Below are 13,483 nucleotides of genomic sequence, written 5' to 3'. Positions count from 1 at the left end.
CACGTTAGCGTGTAGGCACGGTAACTGCACCGTTCTTAAAATACTTGTTGACTGGCTTGGCAAAAGGTTAGGCCCCTGTTAGAGTGAGTGAGTGAGTGAGTGAGTAAACTTTCTTCAGTAATGTTCCAGTAAGGGTGCATCATGTAATATGAAGCTGTGATTTTACACCTCTTTTTGCAATATTCATGCAATGTATCCACGGAGACACCTGCGTCATCCGACGCTGGGAATCGAACTCGGACCCATAGCACGACTACTCGGCAGTTGCGTTAATAGTCATAGCGTAGGTCGCACCACGACAGAAGTCGACAAACAGAGTGTATTTAAAGTTTTGGGGACAACAGACAACTTGGAAATTGGCGCTTTTCTATCGCCTTTTCTTGTTGCATCTTGTTTGTGTGTTGTTTAACTCCGCACTCAGCAATATTCAGTCATATGGCGGCTGTCTGTAAATAATCGAGTCTGCACCAGACAATCCAGCGATCAACAACATAGGGATTGATCTACGCAACTGGGATACGATGACAGATGTCAACCAGCTCAGTCGAGTGTGACCACCCGTTCCCGTTTGTCGGTTCTTACACAAGCACGATCTCTGGAGATCTGGAGATTCTAACCCGGATCTTCTTGGGTAGTCGTTATATCCTGTAGAACGATATATAGCTGAACGAAACATTGCGGTCAGAGAACCATACCAAAACTCACAGGAAATAGCGTCAAAAGCAGTAACCACTGGTTGCACAGATTGTGTTATGTGTTTATAAATCACGATAAAAAAATATCAAAAAGATACTGCATCACAGGTGGTAGCATCACAAACTCACGCAAAGGCAATCAATTTGCACATTTTTCGGAAACACGGCTTTGTTAGTGGACTTTGTGGGCTGTATGACGAAGTAGCTGTACACAGTCGCAGGAGTGGAGAAGCATATTTCCGAGACTATGTCACCCTAAATGCATTTTCGGACAGTCTCCGGGGTCGTAAGTATTTAGAGAATCTAATAAAAATCTTGATGGAAGATGGCGAAAGGAGTGAGTGAGTGTGAGTTTTGTTTTACGCCGCTTTTAGCAATGTTACAGTAATATCACGGCGGGAACCATCAGAAATGAATTGTATGGATAAGTAGAACTATAGAAAATAGTTTCTGTCTAAAGAATTCATACAGAAATGTTTCAGTGTTAGGTATCTAACAAAACCACGCCGTCTAAACTGTTACTACTTTAGGTCTAGTCTGCAACATACGCTCTCAATTCAATTTTCAATTTGTTCATTCCGCATGTGTGGCCTCCGGCCCATATACAGATGATGCAGCAGGTTGGCATTCGCATGTTGCAAGCTCTAGTACCTCAGACGTAGTGCACAGTGAAAATAAAGTTGTAGTTAAACAGTAACGTTTGTGTCCTTGGATACCATTAGATTGATGAAACTAGTTTTTATACCATAGATGTACAGACACACAGTAGGTACTTTGAGCTTATTCTCTCAAACGACCTCAGTAGAATGTTAAGAAACTACCGACAGTTACTATTTTTGCCTGGAGTGTTCATCAGAAACCAGGCACTGGGTGAGTCCGTGGATTGCTCAGCTTCTACATTCAAATACAAGAAACAGCGGTTCACTGGCTATCTTCGTGATATTGCAGAAATGTTACTAAAAGCGGCGGAAAACCATACTCACTCAGAGATGTGGTGTGAACGTTGCAAAAGGTGGAGACAGTTTTAAAGCGAAGTACAGCTAATTCCACAGCGATGGAACACAAATACTGAAAGAACGCTTTTCATAAGAGATCAGGCCACAAGAATGAGTTTTCAATAAGAATTTGCTGTCAGATCGCACTTGTCTGGATGGTTTGTAGGGGGGTTAGCAGTTCACTTAGATATTTTGATGCCATGCCATGCCATGCCATGCCATGCCATTTAAATTTAGTCTCTTGTATGTGACATAGAGTATTTTTAAACACTGTTTTCGCCAGGCCAGGAAGCCACTGTAATGACTGCAGCATCTGTCTGATATTGTAAGAGTACTTTGGAGCATGTGTAATGATTCTTGCAGCTACCCACTGGACTTTTTGAAGTCTACTCAGTGATTCTTCGCTGATACCAATATGAAAACTGTTCCTAAGTTCGAGAGCACCAAGCACCCTATTAATATCGTGGCTAAATCAAGTGATATCGGATGATGGGTTTGACTAATACATCGGAGATGATAAAAACACATCTTGCACAAGTTGTCAACCTGAGAATCCATGGATAACTCGGAGTGAAAATAGACACCTTAAGTCGTTGAGGAAGCTGTTGATGATCAACCGTGTTAAAAGCAACTGAAAGATCCAATAACGTAGGAGACACAGGTCCTAGTTTTGGTCACCCACAGACTCCATCTACAGTCATCACTGTTGCATAGTTTTAACTGCAAGATGAATCACAAATATTTTGCCCAAACATCATTCCAAGGTAGACAAAGTGACCGTTTGCTGTGTCAAGTAGGTCATCTTGCGCATACTAGATGAGAATATTTTTGAAAAAAATTGGAAACAAGAACTTTCAACTTAGAATATCGTAATGTTTTTTATCCAGCCTCACTTAGAATGTCGAGGTTTGATTGGGTCTAGTGACTGATAAAATACCATGTACAAAAGTCATGTCATCCCACCACGCGAAGTGAGAAAAGCGTGCATCGCCAAGCCTTCAGTAACGCGCTGTACATTGAGGTCAATGGATCAATCATGGCATCTCACATAAATGAAAACAAGTCGATTCGATGCGTATTGTTTTCTTTTGATTAAGTAAAAGCATTCGGCTAGATAAATGCGTTATCCTTCGGTGTCTTGGGAAATACGGGGTGTCATCAGTCCCTCGTAAGGCTGCATTCCCCTCTCCTCGCCTCCGGCTCTGGAAATACTACCTCACTCGGGACTGATAAACCCCCGTATTTCTCTCGGCATGAAGTGATAACTTTCAGGCGTCAGTTCGAAAAATAAACGCCGTAAACCAAACAAGCAAACAAATAACCAAGACCCCCCCAAAAAAACCCCCCCAAAAAACAAAAAAAAACAAAAAACAAACAAAAACAAAACAAAAACAAAACAAAAAGAAAAAACAACAACAAAAAAACAACCAACAAAGAAAACAAGAAACACAAACCCCCCAAAAACCAAAAGCAAGACAAAACACCCCCCCAAAAAAAAACAACAAACAAACAAACAAAACAAAAACCAACAAACACAAAAACAAACAAACAAAAAAAACAACAAAAAAAACCCAAACAAATAACAAAAAAAATTTACCCCCCCCCAAAAAAACAACAACAAACAAACAAAAAAAACCTCAAAAACAAAATTAAAAAACAAAATTAAAAAACAAAAAAAAAAAACAACAAGCAAGGTGAGACTTGATGACCTTATTGTGAAAATGGGCTTTTGATGGGATGAATACCTCATCTTATGTGTATCATATCAGTCTCTATATACATGTACTTTGAATGTTCTCACCGGCCGGAGTTGTACGAGGTGATGATATCAACACACAGATTCTCTCTTGTATACACGTTTGATATCAACTTTGGTTTCATGTCATCTATTAACCCGGTATTGTTGTCTGATTGAAAACGAATCCCATGTTAACAGACGCGTGTCTTTAACTAGCCACACTTTTGTCGTATAATCCTTTACAAGATTAACTAAATCAAGACAAGATATTTTACAAAACATTACATTCCCAGTGCTAATTGACCAGTTTTGTTTAAAAGGTGCTACGGCCCTGGCTTCCTAAGGAAATTAGCCATATAAGCACGTGAACTTCCGAGAGTATTTTGATAATGTATCCTCTTCGAAACTCATTAAGACGCGAACTGAAACAGCGCGTTGGATAAGAAAGATGTAAATTAAAAGGGATCTCTAATTGAATTACTATCATCAAAGTCGATAAGTAATAAAAATAATAACTGTATGAACAGTTGGTATAAAGGGGGCATTACTGGTTATATAAAATGCATAATTAGGTCAAAGAAAAGTTGATGACAGGGTGCTGTTATATGTGGATAGTCCAAAATAAGCTGGTGAACAGGGTTAGTGTAATCCCCTATATTATATAATATACAGGCTCTAATGGGGGTGTTTCAGTTAAACATAACCATCTGTTTCTTGGCGTTACCAGCACATTTGGGCCAGCTTGTATTTCTAGGCAAACATCTCTTCAGCAAATCTAATTCCACAATGTGTCACTCACGGCCAGATATGTTTTTCTGTATGTGTGCTTTTCTTGGCATCGCTTAAGTAGCCCTGTTAGCGACACAAACTCAATTAAGATCACACAATGTGTGATCTAATTGTGTCCTGCATCATAATGACCTGGGGTCACATACTCCCAATTACTGAACAAGATGAAAAGCGTGGGGCAATGGCAGTATAGGAGACCGCGAACATTGATCGAGGCGTGCTGACCAGCAAGAAGCTACCAGACGCCGACTTGCTATTGGTGAACTCACAGCCAGATTGTCCACCTGCGGTACTGGCGATTGTCATAGGTGCATCTTGTAGAGTTTGGATTTCTGTGACGTCCAGTTATGTGACTGAGGATGTGACAGTGCTTCTTGCGCCGATTCAGACCAGGATTAAATGAATGCATCTTGGTCGTGACTTGCGGCTTCTGATGACTCATCGACTAGCATGTGAGTATGTCATCTCTTTCCCATATAGCGTGTTGTTCTTTTCTAGGCATCTGTGAGAATCTTTAACACACCTAAAATAACTTTGTAGATACATTCACCTAACAAGCTCTCCATCAAACGCCATTCAGATCCTCCTGCAAATACTCCGTTGCTGTTTACACGCGATAGATAAGTAATCAGCATGTTGTCATAAGTAAACAAGTAGCCAGTCTGTTTTCATAAGAAGCCTGTAGTTTATATCAGACCTAATGAAACTTCACTGTCCTAACGTAAACCATAAATCGGCATCATGATAAGAGATAGAATTTCACTAATCTTGACGTTACCTTTCACTGTCCATTACGGGAGTATAATTCCGAAAAGGGCGAATCATGGAAGCAGGGATCAGTTGTCCAACTTCAGAGGCTAACATTCGTGCTACGAGGAATTATAGAGCATCTGATCTGGTAGAATTAATTTTGCAGTTGCAGCGCTAGACTGTTAACTTTAAATCACGAGGGTTGGTTAAGTTGAAATGTCTGGATGCACGAAGATTACATTTTCTTTTATCAGTTACTGTAATATTTGTAATAAGTTACATGTTATGTGTGAATAGATTCAAAGACTTGTCGGCTTTGATGTCACAAAAATGTATGCAACGTCATCAACAATAGATGACGCCATACTATGACAGAGGCTATGACGTCAGGGAACATAAAGGCATATGCAAGTGTGGGTGGCCATTGTCCATGACACTACACCAACTAATATGGTACGCTCTCTCTGTCTCTCTCTCTCTCTCTCTCTCTGTGTGTGTGTGTGTGTGTGTGCACGGGTGATAACCGTGTGCGTATATCAACACGCGGGTGCTCGAGGTGAAAAGGTGTATGGATACAACCGTGAGAATGGACGATGGACAATTGTGTCCACGAGGTACAACTGTGTGTGCACAAGGTACAACTGTGTGTTCACGAGGTACAACTATGTGTACACCAGGTACAGCTGTGTGTTCACGAGGTACAACTGTATCTGCGTGACTGTACCAGGACAAGGAAATATTATCCGTCCACGATTTCGCCTCCAGCGTATGTGGTATGTCAGTGAATGACGGTGTCCTATTTAAGATCACTCGAGATGGGTCAGTTGTATCAACACGAGCGTGCAATTGTACTGTGGATTAATGTCATGTATCAAATCATATGACTCCACCGCTCCTGCGAAAATTGTATGTTTATATTATCAATTCAAGAGGCCCAGAGAGATAGCAGTATTACTGTTTCTATAAAACAGTTTTATCGAAATATGCCCTGAAGCTGATTTTGCCGCGTCTCACTAGCTGAATTGGAAAGACGAACATTTCATAATTTCTCGGGATGTGCTCTTTTTCATCTAGCCGTGTTATTCTGTAAAAGTGAGTGTTCTTAAGTTGATCTACAACACACCGCCAACAGTGAATCGACTTACACCATGATGGCTGTCATAACGACGGGCACACTTACAACGCTTGAAATATGATTAGACTGGTTAACCGATCACTATGCTCACAGATCCTATTTTCAACTCCACGGGGAACATTCTAAAATAGTCTTTCATGTTGCGAGGTATACATCAATATAGTGTGGCTTCCATTAACCAATGAGTCTATGGGGGCTTGATATAAGTAGTGATACGTGTATGAGTTTGTGCGGTCTGAAGTCTCCTAATCCGATCACCCACAACTGAAACGGAATCATTCATTGTACCCATGTGCAGAGTGGAACCCCGGTCTTCGATGTGACGAGTGAACACGTTAGGGTTCACACAAACCCAGGATGCTCCACCGAGTAATGGCGACTGGGTAATTGCAGACACCAGAAGGGGAATCTACTCGAAGTTGTGCTTAAGTCTAGAAATACATCCATATGAACAAGTATCATCCAGAATTTTCCACCCGTAAAGTAACATTACGTTGTTGTCTATGCTGTCAAGCCAACAGTAAGACAAAAACATAAGCAAAACTGGAATTTGGCAACAATTTATTCTTAGAGGAATACACGAAAACGTAAATATCAACAATGTCGAGGAACATGAACACAAGGACTACGCCAGCAATCTGATTGTCTCAGTGTTCTAAAATAACGACTGCTGTGATTGGTGAACCACCATTGGCGACCCCATCAGTGCTCGCTATAGCTACCCGCTATAGCTACCCCTCAATTCTTCCAAACTTCTTACCATGCTGGCAGTCAGGAGTCAAACTCTCACCACCGGAATCATCTGCCATTCTTCATGGAATGCCTGCGTCCTTTCGTGATACCAAGGTAGTCCTTCCAAAGATGTGTCATGGTTCCTTGAGGACCGTTATCATAGTCATGGGTATTTAGTGTTTCTTGTAAAATTCCAGTCAGTGTCTCTCCGAGTTTCAACGTCATAGTCACGTTGGTTATAAAGCTCCTCAACAACATCTTTTGTAAGCGTATGCCCAGAGTCGCTTCTTGCTACAAACAATGACTCTGTCCAATACACCAAATGGACCAAGCTAGTTATTGAGTTTAAAACGCCATGTATTCTGATCGTACTGCCTGGTATCGTTCTGGTACGTCCTATGGCCAGAAGAGTAAACTATGATAATTTCATTATGAGTTAATTGGTAAATAGTCAAGATTATTTTGAAAACGCACCTGCACCCTTTCTGGGGACGTGTGTACCAGATTGTAAATCTTTATGTCGGAGAGAGAGACGGTGTTAAAAATCACCCTTTTCTTGATTGTACATGTTCTACATAATGGGAAACTTCTAAACCTTACTGGAATATTTTTGTTCAAACTAAAATAAAATTTGGTACAAGAGTAATTAGCAACAGGACTGTGTTTATGGATTCTTTATAGCCCTTATTTGAACTTTGCACTTTGACCGCGTCTCTCACTTCCCAAAACATAAAATCGATCATGAATTGTTCAAATCAAAACATTTGTATTCGTTATGATTGTTGTGGCAAATGAATGAAAAGTTCCGCTGTGAATTATTCCAAAGTCAAAGTGACGAATAAGGTTGTCGTGGCCTCGGGTATATCGCCCCCTGAGACGTCAGTGACACTGACTGATCCCATGTATGTTCCCACACTAATCAAGAGAAGAATTGTCTAGACTTTGCGAGTATTTGTGCCAGGTGCCACCGACGTAACTTCATTTTCTGAACGAACAACTGCTATCATCACATATTAAAAACGAGGTGATGAACATTTATGCTATAACGGGATAAAGAATAGAATCTGCTTTTAATAGAGATTCCATAAGATAATGAAAATATGTCTCTTTTTCCAGTTGCCAACTTTCCCTTTACGCATTTAACATTTCATTAACTCCAGGGCTTTATGTCTGTGTGTCTTCGATGCGAGGTACATTTCAGCATGCCAAGTTTTCAATGAACGCTATACGACACAAAGGTTCTTTGATCAAGGCACTACTATTTCGCTTCATATCAACACAATCAGAACTGAACAATAACGTATTACCACGTGTAATTCATTTGTATTACTTTACTGTATTATTGGCATTTCAACAGCATTTCATGGTGTTCGTATCATTCGTATCATTCATAATAAGAAATCTGTCTTCTCTTAGGTAAACGCCCTCTTGGGTTTCAGGGCACAATTATGACGGGCGGGAAATATATCCAAGGAAATATTCCACAGCAGAGTAAAGTCTGGCGTGACAAATCTCTATACCCGCACTCGTTTCATGTACCTTTCCTATCTCAGATGTATCGATACTTTGATTACAGTTCACTTCGATGGGGAGGGGTGTGGGGGTGTTGGAGTGGGTGTTGGGATGGGTGTTGGGTGTGGGGGTAGGTTTGTAAGGGAGTATTATACACAATAGCGGTTTTGGATCACTTGGTCTAGCAACCCCCAAACTGCCACCTCGACTCCCACAACCCGAGCAAAACATTAGAGATTTAGTTCTGGACGACAAAGAGTGTCACTAGAAATTCCGCTGGTGGACGTGCACTCCAAATAGATATATTGGGGGTGCATGGATACAGAAAAATGCCAGGTACCAAGCTATTGCGCGAAGCCCATGCCGAGATCCTATTGGGTTTGATCGTGTCCCATCGTTAAGCGAAGAGAAAATACCACATATTGCCAGCCAGATATACGAGAAACCGAGGTACTATAGACCCCGAGCTACCAAAAGATAAAAAAAGTCAGAAGTCTTGGAGACCCTGCTGGAGAAGTGTTCCGGCGTCTTGCTCTCCGCCCGAGAGAAACAAATTCTGGGGCAATCGGGCCACACCTTCTACGAGCGCTACCAGGTCCCTCACCAGTTTCTGGAACTGTGTTTGCTGAACTTTCGTGAGTGGATTTCGTCTACCCCACGAATTCCGACCCGCGGCGAACACCGAATCGTTCTCGCCAAACGACTGTTGTCCGGAACCCAAGGACAGACACAACCACAAATGCGCGGACTGCTTCGCCTCCATATCGGAACTCACCAACGTCTTCGATGTAGACAACTCGACTTGCAAGTGCGGCGCCATCGACCGCTGCACCAAGAAATGCGTACTGTGGCCCCCCCAAAAAGGACTACACACCCCAGGAACGCCTCCCGCTGGAGGTTCCGAAAGAAATCCACGACTGCATCCAGAACATTGATGACCTGTACGATGATGACTACTTCCTGTGGTGACATCGATAGAAACTCCTCCTCGACAGATTGGCTGGCAAATGTCCATGGCAGAAGAAAAATTCTTGTACCTTCCGACAGCTAGCGGAAAAACAGGGCCACCACAGGGATCGGAACAGTGTTCGGTACACACCGTTGTCCCTCTCCCATATCGAACAAGAAAGACGATCGGGAAGTCGAGTTGCAGTTCGACTGTGATGTGGGTTTCCGAGATTTTTCCGCATGTTTGGGTGTCTTCTCGCCTACCTTTCGTACCACTGGTACGTGTGCCGGTGTGCTATGATGCTTCCATTGGACGACCACCCACAGAAGCACTGCGGCCATCGAAATGTAGACCCTTCTTTGCGTCGCTTCCACCATCCACCACACATTCTGGATGCTGAATCGGCTCTTTTCTTCCTGCTGCGCTTCGTCGCCGCCGTCGACGTCCAGCCTAGACAAGACGTCTACCAACATAATCGTGGTTCGCTTTGTACGAGTCTCGATCTTCCCCATCCGGTTGTAGAAGTCCCGGACGCCCGGCAAAGTGAAACCGGTGTAGCAATGCTACAATTTGCTTGTTTTTGCTTGTTTTTTGTCTTCAAATCGTGTTTACTGCTTCTAAAACATCTGACCCCATTTGTGATGAGAGTGAGTGAGTGAGGTTAGTTTTATGCCGCACTTAGCAATATTCCAGCTGTATGGCGCCGGTCTGTAAATAATCGAGTCTGGACCAGACAATCCAGTGATCAAGAACATGAACATCGATCTGCGCAACTGGGAACCGATGACATGCGTGAACCAGGTCAGCAAGCCTGACCACCCATCAACCTTAGTCGCCTCTTACGACAAGCACAGTCGCCTTTTATGGCATTTGTGATGAGAACAGGTGAGATATCATTTCCTGGAGTTAATGAATGAATCAACATTTACACTTACACTGGCAACATTTCACCATATGGTGACTGAAATACGTTGTAAATTCACCATACGTACATGTATATTATAAAAAAAACCACGTCAACGAAGAGAGTAGGAACAACTAGAACAGAAATGGATATAAAATAAAACTAGTATTTAAATCTAAACTATTTAATTTATATACTGCTGATTTACGGTACTTCTCCCTTTTCCAGGGACCCTCGCTGGATTTACAGCATTCCGTCAGTTGCTAGCAAGGTTACACAATTTAAACCATCACTTAAAACAACCCGTAGTCTGCGGTGTAAGATGTCTGAATTGACTTTGAATGTTTTGGGACTTGTGTACCCTCCCGTGAGGACAACGCTTTTACAGTACTTTGAGGGTACAACCACTAACAATCTCCTTGATAACCTAGACTACCATATTATGAACTGATCCTCCAGACTACCAATTTATCTTTGCAATACATGCACCAAAATGTTTCTAAACTTGCAATTATTAAATGTAAATAAAATTATTTAAAGATCCTTAATGGTTTGACACTGAAATACTTATCCCCTGTGAAGGAAAAACTCAACACAATCAACCAGGACACGTTGGTTCTACCATCACAGGGGATGCAATAGGGAGGATCCTCACCTTTTCATAAGTATTCGTCTGTGTGTCGCATATGATCAATGCGACAACGTCGCATAGTGACCTCTTTAAATCTTAACCGAGAACCCAAGTAGGTGAAACCGATAGTTGGTTTAATTTCATGTAACTAATTTATACCTACTAGGGTGTAACGCTTCAGCATTATATCTTGGATATATGATCGAATTAAAGCTTTATAACGAGTTTAGAAATGCTAACGAGTTTTGAAATACTAACACATTTGAGAGCTGCTTTAGCAGCAAACACAGCCACTATATATCTTACCAGAAATTCGGGCATGGCTGGGTAACCAAGAAATGATGTCGTATCGACCAGTAGAAAAGGTCATTATACAGTTCTGTTACGTCGATTAAAAGTAGATGTTTGCAGGAGATTTTTAACAGCATGAATGCGCACTAGCGAGTCTGGAAATATTATATTGTTTGCTCATTGGGGATGTGCGTTTGCATATTTAAGAGTTGTTAGTACTATATTTGCTTCTACAGCGAATATTGAGCTGTTATCAGTTAATTTAGAGGATTTTGTTCTGGATCCAGTGCCAGTGGCACGAACCACTGCGCCGCCGTTCTTGGGTCCATCTGTAAAATGGATTTGCAAGCATTATAATAAAAATTCTTTTTAATTGTTTATTTTGTAATTCATAAGTTTCTGACATTTAATTGTTATCAGTGTTAAGTCGATTTGCAAATTGCCAAGGAGAAGAAAAAATGCAAGAAGGAGTTTTATTTCCTAGCTCAAAGTCAGCAGCAGAAAGGAAAGGTCTGATTCTAATTCCTACGGTCTAAATAAGAGACGTGTTCTTCTTGTGCAGATCTTCATTAAAAAGGTGAAAAAACACAGTTAAATGTAGTGTTAGACGCGTTTGAATGAAAAAATGTAGTATGTAACCTACATGAGAGAAAGTCACAGGGAACCATTTTGGACAATAAAATGCCATTATCAGCTACAATCACTTGGAATAACACGATACCTACTGCACTTCAAAAGGGTTAGAGTCGGACTCTCCGCCAGACTCTAACCATACGCTGCTAGTCTGGGGAACGTCATCTGATCCTTTCCTCACAGGTAGGCTAAGGCAGGACATCTGGCGTTCTGCAGGTTCCGAGAAAACCGCAACTTGAGGACAAGTCGCAGGGTCACTCGGTCTTGCCGTTGTCACGTTTGGAGACGCAGTGCCAAAGCCTATCTACAGTAGGTGATCCATGCAGTTGGAACCTTTGGTGGTGGCTCAGTGATGGTGGAGGATTGTGTTTCGTATGACTGCATTATTCAATGGTCAAGGTTATCAGCAGGAAGTAACAGATGCCGCTGTCGTGCCACATCTTGATACCCGTTCCCTTGCTAGTCGACTGATATCCATGGATAACAAGGTTAGGGCGTTAAGCTCTAAAGCCGTCACCCCCATTTGCAGCACGACGCCGTCATGGATCACATGGAGTCACGGTCCATTTATGAATTTGGGACTATGTTTGATTCCAAGTTAGAGTCAGGTTCTCCTGTTCGAAGTCTGAAGGATTTGTTTGTTACTTAACGCCGCACCCTAGTGAATATAGTTTTACGATATTCCATCTATATGGCGGAGAGCTGTAAATAATCGAGCCTAGACTAGACAACCCAGTGATCAACAGCATGAACATCGATCTATGCAGTAGGCATACAATGACATGTGTCAGCCATGTCAGCGAGTCTAACCATCCGATCTCATCAGTCGCCCCTGAAGACAAGCACCAGGTATTGATATGGTCGCCAGTGGTGGTTACAATTATAGCAATGATTGTTTCAGAACTGTGTGCCGCTATTGGCGGCAATTATTGGCGTAGTCATGGTGACCATGCTTTCCGGTACTGGTGATGTTAGTATGTACCAATGCTTTTTGTTTCCTTTCACCATCTCCATTACTAAATACATGATTAATAGGCTTGTCTGTAAATGCAAACTGACATGAAGCGTGTCAGAATTTGTAAGTAACCTGTCTTAAATGGATCAAAGCTAGGCATCCTTCATGTTTAATTCTATTGCCATGCACGCCGGAGACTCAGGTTCGATTCCTCATAAGGTAGCATGTGTAAAGCCTATTTGTGGTGTTCCCCGCCATGATACTGCTGGACAGAGAGAGATGACACTGGCAGTAAACATCGAGGGAACTTGGCATTGTTTGTAGTCATTGGAAAGGTATAATTAATATTCTCAGACCGCTCCTTGTTTTCTGCAAACATGAAAGATAACGGAACAACTACAATGCCCTGTTGGTTCCTGTAACAATGACCGCTGATTCTATATTTATAACCATGGACGTTTTTGTTGATTGCATATGTCAATGCAAGCTCACAAAAACCCTGCTTTTATTGGCCGACAGTTTGACCCGCTCTGAGACTCTCCATTCGTATGGCAGATAACATGTAAAAAACTATCCGTTACATGAGTGGTTTGCATGTGTTACTTGACAAAACTGTACATTATATACATTGCCCAGACAATAAAGTGGCTCCCCGTCGATACTTTTTTACACTAATGACCCCACTGGTATATGAGTAATTCCAGCCCAGACCGAACCTTTCGTTATAGGACTCTAAACGATGACATGGCGACCTTGGTAATGGTTATGTAGAAC

General features: G+C 41.9%; 1 protein-coding gene across 1 annotated transcript in view; it reads left to right on the top strand.

Annotated features, from left to right (window-relative positions):
• Positions 1 to 4,578: 4,578 nt before the first annotated feature.
• The window catches only part of LOC137296757 (uncharacterized), a 100,334-nt gene continuing 91,429 nt past the window's right edge, over positions 4,579 to 13,483 (top strand). Inside the window, exon 1 of the mRNA XM_067828600.1 lies at positions 4,579 to 4,669. Within this exon, the coding sequence (XP_067684701.1) occupies positions 4,621 to 4,669 (49 nt within the window). The 5' untranslated portion in view covers positions 4,579 to 4,620. The remainder of the gene's footprint in view (positions 4,670 to 13,483) is intronic.

The sequence above is a fragment of the Haliotis asinina genome, chromosome 9, assembly GCF_037392515.1.
Source record: "Haliotis asinina isolate JCU_RB_2024 chromosome 9, JCU_Hal_asi_v2, whole genome shotgun sequence".
In the NCBI taxonomy this organism is placed as follows: Eukaryota; Metazoa; Mollusca; class Gastropoda; order Lepetellida; family Haliotidae; genus Haliotis; species Haliotis asinina.
This window is presented reverse-complemented; position numbering and strand designations above follow the sequence as displayed.